Consider the following 11920-nt stretch of genomic DNA (forward strand, 5'->3'; position numbering starts at 1 on the left):
GCGGTACTTCAGCATTTCAATGAGAAGCTGTTCTTAAGAAGTGAAGGAAATACTTAATGATGCTTTTCGTTATCTCGGAGAAATATAAGGGCCTAGTAATTATGGTAATACAGTACCTTTTTACCGATCTTACGTGTGAAGCAAGCTTTACAAAATGTACTAACATAAATACATTATATACATAAAAATAATATCTTTCATCGCTTTCCTAAAATGGATAACCGTACACCGCGGCGATTCTTTCATACACGGTACATTAAACTAATGAAACGCAATTAATTTTTGTTCGAAACATTGCACACTTATGCCGAGATAATTATGAATCGACCGGGTTAACATCACAAGATATTCATCCAATTAATGTCATGAAATTAACATTGTGTAATCGATTTTGATGATAAAACAGACATGTTTACTTTATGTGTTCACGGCGTTCGACGAATGAAATAGAACTCTTTTAGTTGTTCAATTTTATGACCAGTGCCATACTTGAGATTCATTTCATGTCTCTGCGTGTTTAACGTGTTGTATCGATTTTCGCGACTTTTCCAACAAACGCGTAGACATTATAAGTTTATTAATTAAAACCACGAAACCATTCCATTACGTTAAATTGACGATATTCGATACATCTAAAAATTCAATTTATTAAACGATGAATTACAACCCGTATAGATAGAACCGATAAATGCAATTAGAAAGGGGTGGAGTGTGTTTGGTTTCAGCCGCATGTCTAGCACGGTCTCGCAACGCTTGTTGCATCTGAAATAGTATGTAGGGTATAATGTGTCTATAGTACGAAATTCGAAGCTGGCCACGGCATTGTATTCGCTGCACTTGCTCTAGAATAGTGCAAATGGTGATATAGCGAATTAAGTCATGATCAGCTTTCGGGCATTGGCCATCGTTTATTTATGTGCGCATACTCGTGACACATCGTACATGCTATCGACGGATATCTGTCTCCGCGACATTTCGCTCTTTGATCGAGCTTCTTCAGAGTTCGTATCCTTTTATCGAAATTCGAAGGATTTTTCGTATTGTCGTATTACTTGAGGTGAGTGAAAGAAACTGATTTCTTTTCTTCCATCTGTCTACCACTGTGTAACGCTTGAATTGCGAGCATTTGCGTACAAATAAGTCGATTTTCAAATAAACGGACTTCGTTAAGCGCGATAACAAAATAGAGTAAAGATTATGCGTGATTAAAAAATCATAAACAACGAGACATGGTGTGTTAATAATCGGTTTTCAGTATCGATGAATCGAACAAGTGTTTGACATGGATTTTCGAAAAAAAATTATACACAATTTTGCACTCACAAGAGACACTTAACGAGTCACGGGTTTAAGTATATCAAATTATCGCGTTCAGCTTTGTTTATAATCATCTATTGTTATCTGTTAATCGAGTTAACTGATGACTCGGATCCTTAGCTTTTTAAATATAATAATTTCTTTATTTAAGAATCCCGTATCTTTTTATGTGTAGTTTTATTTATACCGCAAATAAGTTCCGTGATATTAAGGTTTGAAGAATTAAAATCGATCTATTTGAGATAGAGTTGTCTTTGTGAACATTCACTCTCGTGATTAGGGAAATTTCTAATTAAACGAGGATTCGATTAGGCTAAAGAGTTGAACCTCTGTCACCAATTTTATGTTCGTTATAAATTGAAACTGTTAGTACATATACATTTCTATTTTTAATTTCGTCAACGCTGCATAAAACGTTGGAAAGTACTGCCCCGATCGTCCAATTTGTGGAAATGTTTGACTGACTTTCTTCCTACATCGTATCTCATAAATCGACTAAGAAACTTTCCTACAAACTCCACTTCCGATAAATCGTTAAACGATCGGTAGGTAACTTCCGATTAATTGCAAGATTCTTGTTAACTTTTTCATCCTTGTGCCTTAAAAACTTTCCAATAACGCGTATAGTAACATTCTCTGATAACATTTAAACGTTTGGAGTTACTTTTACTGAGAGGAAATACACAAAGGAGATATTCCAGCTTAAATTTCTAACACCTAAGATACTCACAGTGAAAAAAAGATCGATACATAATATCCAAACGATCGATATTAAAATAGAAGAATAAAAAAAAAACTAAAATGAATTAATTATCTATCAGTGATAAAAAAATTTCCTCAATATACAGTTTACCTTTATGCTAATTTCGTTAGTTATAATGCATCGTAATTTCACTTTACGGTAAATTTTCAAAATTTTCTTTACGTAATTTATTTTTTACAACAGTTTCAAAGAAGAAAGGTTACTGTACTTTAACGATTTCTATCACTGTACATTAATTTGTAACTGTTTTTAATTATATTATTAAATCTCGTGTCTTTGTTACAGGCGATCATCTTTCAATTACTATGGACGTTGATATAAAACTCTCTAGAAGCAGCAATCAAGCTTGGGGCTTTCGATTGTCCGGAGGGGCTGACTTTAGTTTTCCGATGACTGTTGTCAGAGTAATATATAGCATGTACTCTATTCTAATCTACTAATATTCATTGCAATCGTACAAGAATCGCGCTAGTAAGTCGATTAATAATTCTCATACGTGTTAAATACATCGTGTTTTTCGATTGGAAGCGTGGATCGCGCCACAATTCGATAATATCGTATATTTGGAAAGAACTATCGCGGAAAATATTCACGTTTTCTGCTTTAGAGATTTTTATCGACATTGCATTCGTATCGGATCGCGTGACCTCGTTTTCCTTCGGCCTGAATCCTACGGCCGGCCCAGCGGAACATCGTTCTGAGAAAAGAGGAAATCATTAATCGAATCGTAGATGAGAAACTGCTGGATATTTGTGAATCTCAACAAATTTTCGTCGGCGGTAGTTTCGTCCTTGGCTTGCATTTCGCTGTTACCTCGAGTTTCCACGGCGAGATCTCTAATAGAAAAATTCGACTTCGCTATAATCACTTCGATAACACATTTTCTCTGAAACTTTTTTATTCGATTGAAATCTTGCAAGTTGTAGCAGTTGCTATGATGGTATCTACAACGCATGTAACAATATGTGATTGTAGTAACGTTTTAGTGAAAGTATGCAATGTTCGAATAGTCATTGAAATTTAATCAAATAAAACATCTTCTTTTAATTAAAAGGTATCTCTCGGGGGATTGGCCGATCAAGCTGGGTTAAAAGCTGGCGACATAGTGACTAAAGTGAATGGCGAAGCTATACAGCATTTGAGGCACTGCGAAGTTCGTGAACGCCTTGTCAATTCCGGAAATGAAATCATGTTGTCGGTCGTGCGAAATCTGAAATTTAAACGAGCCGTTTAACGAAAATGTTCATCAACACGCATCACGCTGCGCGATACCGATAATCATTCTATTTTTGTAAACAATACGATGAGGATAAACGTTTTATTATTGACAGTCAATTGTACACAATATTAATTAGCTACAGGATACAATCGTATCGATATTCCTTGATCAATATTAAACTCCAATTTTTACGATCTACAAAGTTTTGTTATTATTAAAGTATATTGGTGATCATGCTCGTTCGATAAATCCGTATCATTGTACATACCTTGTATCAACATTTTACCATACCACGGTGTTAACTGGTAATTGCAAAAGAATTTCGAAGAAGAAATAAATCGTCAACCTAGTCAAGAGTAACCGAATGTTTCATTTTCGATTGTATTAATCGATGTTACCTTTAATTTGAAACTGTAATAAAAATATTATTTGTTGGCTATTTTTCATGATGGTTCTGGCATCGGTAATCAAGGTCCATCGAGACAAGCTTGCAACATCATGTTGTCGTTACGTGTCAGCGATTGACCCACATTGCAAAATACAATTTGTCAACTATTGATCCGGCCTCCTCTATGATCGTACATACCTTCTCTGGCTATGAGTCATCAGTCCGTTAAGGTGACGTTTTAAAGTACAATTAATCGTTCTATTCAAATGACGGATCAAGACTTTGTATTGTATTGCGCTTAAGAAGAATTAATACCAAAATGTCCCAATTGCATATTTTATTTTTATATCTTTACTATTTAACATCAAATTTATAATTGATAATCCATATACGCCGTATATTATCTAGTTACATGACATCGAGAATGCTTCTGACAGTTGAAATATGTAGAACAAGCGGAATATTGCAGATTGAAAAGATTAAAATGTAGAGATTGAAAACTGATGAGTATACATAGACGTATAAATTTTAATATTTACATCTAGCACAACTGTAGCTTTCATTTTACTTTTTATCTTTATTGTATAATTAGATCGTCGTAATTTAGTAAAATCGTATATACATACATATATCTTCCTTTTGTCAAGAGAAAGGCAACAGGTGATGGATTTCGTATTTTTAGTTGGAGTGGGATATACGTAAATCGGGGCAATGAACTTTGTGGTGAACTTGTAGTTCGAAAATTTTTTATATTACTATCTAGATAATTCTTTTCTTTTTTTTAATGTAACAAGTTAGTTGCAGACAGAATATGGTAACAAACATTTTTTCGACAGTATACTGTCTAGATTATCTAGAGTATTAGATACGATAAACCGTACGAATGAACTGAATGAATTCGTGTATCAAGTTGAATAAAATATTCATATGGTTTCTTTATTTAACATAGGCACCTTCGCGAAACTCAATGATACATTAACATATTAAGAATACTGTAATTCCATGCAATACGAATATTTCCTTCGAAAGTTTAAAAGAAATAACGGGGAAAGAACGTTTTCCGATTATCAAAATAACGAAAAGAAAAAAAAAGAAAGAAACGCAAGCGTGTAAATTATTGTCACGTATTAAAATTCACGTGTTAACGAACAAACTCAGAAGTAAATGTATCAGTGATTTTTTAATAATAGAAACACGTGATAGAATAAAGTAAATATTAATTGAAGAATCAACATAAATTTTAAGTGTGAAAATATCGTATCGATATTGCAGAGGTAAATTTTCGAAAATAATCTTTTATAAGACTAGGTTTAAACGTACATATACATATATGTATGTATGTATGTATTAATAGTGATATTTACTGGTGTTACAGTGCATTCAATCTATAGGATATGATTTGAAAAACGGGAAAATAAAATGACTAAAGATAAGTTATAGATATATCACATAATTTAGTCTTGTTTTAATATATTAAATGTTCGGTATAATATATGACTCTCATACTATATGTTAAATCATAACGTAAACAACATACACGCTAAACAACTCCATTTTGACGTATCAATAATTTACACGAAAACTGTACATTATATCGCTTCTGTAGGCATAACATTCACTCGCACTGTAACAGACACACGGAATAATTTTTATCACACTTCTTACACATTCCTACTCCAATTATAGAGTCATTGAAATTGACAATTCATTAATGATTAGAAAAAAAAGAACATTCGAACGATAAAAGGAACATATATAAAATACGGACTACCAATATAAGTAACGATCACACGCGAACGAATCCTGAAGTGTTTTCGTCTTCGCAAAGCTACGTTTCTACCTTGAGGTTAGATATGTAACTCTGACAATATGCAGCACTGCGAAATCGACAGAGGCCTCCCAAAAAATGAGTATCCTTCGATGATACAAATGGATATTTAGTAAACAAAAAATTTACTAAAATATCATGCTTGCGACGCACCGCCTAGCCAAACGTGTTTAAACTTCGCCTTTTAACGTCATTTATTTAGTTCCAAGCCTCGATATATCGATGTGTGTGTACCAGTGTACAGATCACTGATATAACACACAAGTCAGAATTTTTAACAACATTAATAAAATCGCAATGATATGTTCATTCTTTTGATCCGTAATTTATGATAATCGTTAATATACATTTACGATATAACAAGAACTTGTCTATCCGAAATTATAGAGACACATATTATACAGACGTGGTGTTTCTTACAAATATTTCCTAAATCTTAATTGTTATACTCTGAAACGATAGCTTTGCGCGAAGAGGAAAACGATTACTCGAATTTAAACGATGTTACAAAACATTCAAAGTAAGCAAGATAAGCAACGAGAAAATTAATTCCCGTTACATCTAATCACTAATCGTAATAATTAGCACGCGCAACAGCATTTGAAATCGTTGCGGTATCGAGTAATAAAAATCACGATTGGCCTTTATGTATAAACGTACACTTTGGTTTATGAATACATTATATAATTACACGAAAGACTCGATCTTGGTCGGACGAGTCCATAAATCGGAGACAAGTTCCCTGTAAACGCGATCTCAAGGCAGAACTGTGTATTCTTTATCCGCATTTACGTAATTATTGTGGAATCATCTGTCTCGCTATAATTGAAGACCTGTAATTTTGTCAAAGAACGAGATTCATATACACACATGCTTAACATCTTATAAGCATTTTTCTACTCACTTTGTTACTTATGTATTTACAGTTTCGTTTCTTATTTACTAAGAATTTAATAAGCCATACTCGTATAAAATTTGTATAACTATCAATGTTCCCTGTTAACAAAAATAAAAATAATGTCGTTTTCTTATCGCTTAAAATACTGCAAACGGACATATCTACAACATATTATAATTACACGTATAATGAGAAAAATGAAAGTAAATTTTGGACAAGCGACTCTTTGATCAAGCAATACATACTTTGATAATACGCATTTTAGTTTCAATACGTATTCGAAATTCAATTTCGCGTTTTTACTCGTTCCATCTCGTTTCGCGAAAGGCTTTGTTTAGATTTTTGAATAAAACAATGTCATTGTCATTTTATCAGTTCTACGAACGAAAAAAGAAGGAAGAAAAGAAGCGTTTAATGAGCGAACAGTATTATTTTATCTACTTCGATAGCACCGTCATTTCATCCTTCGCATGAAATTCTAGTGGATTACGCAATTTTATATATTTCCGCTGAAAAATACATTGCCGTAATTAATCGTCGATATTATATTTATACGTAAAAGCATAAAATATGTCACAAGCCACAGGTCTTCAATTCGCAATAGAATTCGCACACGAAGAGAAAAGAAGCTTTCTACGATCCTATTGGATTTCTCATATTCTATCGTTCTTCTTCTTCGTCCTCTCTGGACATCAAAGATCTGCCATAGTAAGTATACGTACAATACGATCAGGTACAAGAGTAGCATCTCGGGGTTGATCTGTTTTTAGAGAGGACGAAGCTTCTTGATCGTCTTAAACTAATCACCTTCAGCCTCCTTGATTTCTCTGATTTCATCGACCAACGTATAAAGCGTACACGATAATCTTGCTAGAAATAATTTTTATTCTTTTAAGATACTCGAACGAACGTAGGACGAATTATTTGCATTAAATTTCGACTTGGAATCACATGCAAATAAATAAAACTGGCAAACATTTGACACATACGATTAACGATCCATCGAAACAAACGAAGTTTTACATATGGCTTTGAAGAACTTTTTCTTTATATTTGTAATACTATGAACCATCGATACAAAGAACGTGCCGCGATGATCAATATTAATGAATAAATTAACTCACGATGTTTGTAATACCTAGTATCGAGACGAAGGTGTGAAGCTCTTCAAACGTATGACAGTGATCATCATCTGCTGCTCTCTTTGACATCGTGTTCTGTTTATTCTTCGTTCTAAAAAAACAGGTAGAAACTATCCGTGTACATTTGTCTCCATTTCATGTTTTCGCGTCCATCGAAATAATGACTACTGGTCCGCCTGTTCCCTAGTTTCTTCGGTATCGGACACTGACAGCGTCCTATCGTGATTCGTGCAGTTGTCTGTTTTACATTTGGATTCCGCGATCTCGAGCCAATGTTGTTTATTCTTTCTAACACCTTCGACCAGTGGTTCCAATTTATCCGATAATAAAGCGAATGCCTATTTACAAAAAGTCACTTTATATTTAAGGACGTTCGGTTTAACAATAGCAGGAAATATTTGTAACGTGTTGAAACAACAAGAATCCAAATACTAATTTATCGAAACTAACAGCGTGTAATTAATTCAGGCAAGATGAGATTATTACGAAAAGTAGAAAGCATTGCGCTAAACTAACATAAAGGAAATAAATAGAAGACTATCGTATATTAATGAAACAAGACAATAAAGAAATCATAGAAAAGTGGCAAGTCAATTTCGATTCTAGTGAAATTATTGTATCATTTTGTCATCATTAATCATTATCAAGTAACGTTGTGTATTTACTATAGTAGGTAAATATTAAATTCGTGAACCTTCTCCCCCATATTTAATGTAGTGAAATAACGTAACGTGAAAGCAACAAAACTGTATATAATATTGCAGATGGATATAATGCTAAAACATATTAGTTTACGATTTAAAAAGACAGTATAATTTTTTACAACATTTCTGATTTTGTGAACGCTACATTAATGTTAATATACAGGATGATCCACACGATTGATTCGAGTTATAACTTCCTTACCAATGAAGTTACAGAAAAGTGTTAAAAGAGAGAGACGAATGGAGAGATGAAAAGAGTACTACACATTCGTGGGACCATGTTTGTTTTTTCATTTAGAACTGCAATGGTGAATGCGCAATCAACAACTGTATTCTTTTTCTAAATGGAAATTTATATCCTTTTACACAGACAGAGTCCTCTTATTTGTTCTACGTAGAAAGCTACTGGCATACAATGGTGAAAAAATTAGTTACTGAGATATTTTTAAAAAATGTCTTTATCGAAGAAGATGCTCAAATGCTTCTCCATTGCACTGTAAACATTTCAGACAACACTTTTCAATTGTTTCTATAACTGAGTTAAGGTGATCTCCGGTTATTGCTACACACTGCAATATTATCCGTTGCGTTGCATCCGCTGCAGAATTTATGGCATTTGAAGCGATGAATCGCCATGAAGCGTTCGAGAATCTCCTTCGATAAAGATATTTTTTTTTAAGTATCACGATTATTAATAGTTTCTTTACAATTGTACTTATTGAAGTATTGACTTTTTTACGTAGAATGACAAGAGGAATGTATCTACGTGAAAAAATGTATATGTTTCCATTTAAAAAAATAACGTAATTGTTGATTGCACATGTACCATTTAAGTTCTAAAAAGAACATGATCTTTTTCTTTTAATATATTTCTGCAACTGCACCGGTAACGGAGTTATAACTTGAAGCAATTGTCTGAATTACCCTATTATTATATTTCTTTTACTGGTGTATTAACTTAAATGATCGATAATGTGATTTAACGATAAGTTAAAAATTGTAACAAATATGATTGCTTTTTAGATGGTATTTTGCTATTGTCGATAGCGTAGAAAGCTAGTTACCTCGTAAATAGGGAGGCATATCGAATCGATGAAGCCAACTTGCATCATTGGCAGTTGGTCCTCCTTTTCCCGGTTCATAATGTCCTGCAATATCATATGAGTAACGGTGCTATTTTTGAATCATGAATAATTAACTAATTGTAATATGTACAATATTGTAAGCAGAAATAACTTATAACTGTTAGTAGTAGTGATAATTAGAAAATCATTAGTTATAAAATAATGTATTATATCATGCTGGATTAAAATAAAACAAAATATATTAAGTAGCAAATGGTTTATCTATAAAAATTTAATAATGACTTCTATCAAATATACCTTTAGTTGATACCACAGATTTTTATTAGTAAGAACAAGAATTATTGGTTTACCATAACATGTTATTCTTACTGTTTTGTATACAATTACTCAAAAATCAAAGAATTAATCGTCTCAATTTTAAATGTTACGTATCATTAGGTCTGATTTTCTAGTACTTTAATATTATATTATATTTAATAATGCGCGATAGAAAAGTTCATTTCTCTACAAAAACTTCACTTAGAAAGATACATAATACATCTAATGCTGTTATTTTAATTACTGTCTTTTATAATTAGGTTAATGTCTACATTGTTTCCTGTTACTTATAACTACGTTATAATTAAATACTAAAGTTTAATTTAGCGATACATACAATAGGAGTGATATTGAGAGTCCGCCTTTCGATATCTCCTTGTTCAAAAAATTCGCTGCTAACTAATTCTGCCACTCTCTTTTCAACATCCCAAGGCTTAGTTATGGCTGCCAAATCACAAACGGTCATCAACATCCCTCTTAAAAGTTCTCGCTGATCACTGTAAGCCCAATTGTAACTTCCACCTTGAGCTAAGGTAAGGAAAGCCCCTCTTCTTCGGAAGTAAACCGCTAGATCGGTAGAGAGGATTGCTTCTTCGAGAACTTTTACCACACGAGAATATTCTTCGGGAGATAAATTTGATAAAATTTGATTTCCTTGACTACTTAATATCATAAGACACTGATCAAAGTGATGATGTTCCATCGTTGAAGTTGAGTAAAGCTGCGCCAATGGCGAAGATGCTCTGTTAGTCAAAGATTTTCCCCCTTTGTATTACCTTAATTTTTTACTGAAGCAAAAATATGTTTTCACCTCGGAACGTTTGTACTTACTTGATTTGGAAAGAATTATTCGTGCCCCGGTGGTCCAGATCGTGACACAAACAAGCAATAATTAACGCGAGACATTCAATTTCTCCAAAAATTTTCCACCATTGCGTGGCCTAAAAAATAATACAAATTTATCGTTCGTTTTTAACATAATTCCATTCAATTTAAACTTAATGGCATTACGTTTACTTACAGTTAGAATGGCAAACATCATCTGCGCAACATTGAATGCGTGACGCCAATTGTGATATGTGACGTTTCGGTAATTCTTTTTTACACTAAGAAGCCAACGACAAAGAACGTCGTAGTCGATATGAAAACGTTCTACGAAGTCAAGATCCAAAAACATTCGAAGACAAGCTGTTAGAGTTTGATTGTCTTCCATATGAATGTCATCGAATTTAAAATCGTGCAATTTAAAATACGCTGCAGAAGGCACTCTTAAACCCTAGAATTGGGAATCGGATTTATTTTGTGCTATATAAAGTACGTGAACGTCATTGAACAGTAATTTTCGAATTCTTTGAAGAAGAAATAAAAGAAAAGTCAAATACGTTTGATCTTTACTATATCCAGTTTATAAAGCTAGACTTACCCTTAATCTTTGTGCATCTTCCAATGATGCAGAAGCATGGTAACTGAGCACTTCTAACGTGACACTCTGTTTGGCCATCGCTATTACAGCTTTCTCATACCTAAAGAAATGATTAAACAAAATCAATCCTAGGGAATTCATTCGTTCCAATCGATTAATTATCAAACGATTTCAACAGTTTATTTCTTGCATATTTACATGTGCGTGTTGTGAATTCCCATGCCACAGAAAATAGCAAATGCCTCGACGAAGTTCTCGTCATTCTTCGTAAAGAGAAGATCGTCGAACTTGTTGATGAGTTGAATGACGCCGATAATCTGACCCGACGAGTTCTTGATGGGCATGCAGAGAATAGTACGATGTCTAAAACCAGAACCATCATCTACTGAAGGATCGAATCTTGGATCTTCGTAGGCGTTCGGTATATTCACGGTCTAAGGAAACGCAATAAAATATTTTCGGTTATAAATTGTGAAATCGGACAAAGTATTACGATAATACATTGCTCTGTTAACCAGTGTATTTACCTCGCCTGTAGTAGCGACATAACAAGTGATGCCGACATTTATAGGGAATCTGCCCTCGAATGGACTGCGTGAACAAAACCGAATACATATAAGGTTTCCGAGGAAATTGAATTATTGCTGGTAATTGAGTGAAGAGAAATGAGAACGTAATTACAAACTTCATTCACCTAGTGCGAGAATCTGAATCCTCGCCGGTGAGGTCGTTCGCCTCGAAATCAAACACTCGTGAGAAACTGCCCTTTGATGCCTTATGCACGAGAAGAACCTGTACAGAATATTGGATTTTACATTAAAAATGTTCTCTTCTC

General features: G+C 33.5%; 2 protein-coding genes across 14 annotated transcripts in view; one reads left to right on the forward strand and one right to left on the reverse strand.

The window, feature by feature from the left end:
• The first annotated feature begins 919 nt into the window (after positions 1-919).
• LOC117230299 (PDZ and LIM domain protein 4-like) lies at positions 920-3659 on the forward strand. The gene is made up of 3 exons (XM_033487588.1): positions 920-1057; positions 2366-2484; positions 3135-3659. The coding sequence occupies exons 2-3, from the start codon at positions 2386-2388 to the stop codon at positions 3312-3314; spliced, it is 279 nt and encodes a 92-aa protein (XP_033343479.1). The 5' UTR covers positions 920-1057; positions 2366-2385; the 3' UTR covers positions 3315-3659.
• Positions 3660-4462: 803 nt separating this feature from the next.
• The window catches only part of LOC117230295 (dual 3',5'-cyclic-AMP and -GMP phosphodiesterase 11-like), a 141352-nt gene continuing 133894 nt past the window's right edge, over positions 4463-11920 (reverse strand). For 11 of the 13 annotated variants that reach the window (XM_033487580.1, XM_033487576.1, XM_033487581.1 and 8 more), the window contains 9 exons: positions 11780-11877; positions 11613-11676; positions 11284-11519; positions 11086-11185; positions 10684-10938; positions 10494-10603; positions 10000-10405; positions 9324-9407; positions 4463-7893 (listed from right to left, as the gene is read on the reverse strand). In XM_033487580.1, coding sequence (XP_033343471.1) covers positions 7720-7893; positions 9324-9407; positions 10000-10405; positions 10494-10603; positions 10684-10938; positions 11086-11185; positions 11284-11519; positions 11613-11676; positions 11780-11877 — 1527 coding nt within the window. In that variant the 3' untranslated portion in view covers positions 4463-7719. The remainder of the gene's footprint in view (positions 7894-9323; positions 9408-9999; positions 10406-10493; positions 10604-10683; positions 10939-11085; positions 11186-11283; positions 11520-11612; positions 11677-11779; positions 11878-11920) is intronic. The other 2 variants (XR_004492744.1, XR_004492745.1) reach the window with 2 other exon arrangements.

The sequence above is a fragment of the Bombus vosnesenskii genome, unplaced genomic scaffold, assembly GCF_011952255.1.
Source record: "Bombus vosnesenskii isolate JDL3184/JDL3185 unplaced genomic scaffold, Bvos_JDL3184-5_v1.1 scf7180000013266, whole genome shotgun sequence".
In the NCBI taxonomy this organism is placed as follows: Eukaryota; Metazoa; Arthropoda; class Insecta; order Hymenoptera; family Apidae; genus Bombus; species Bombus vosnesenskii.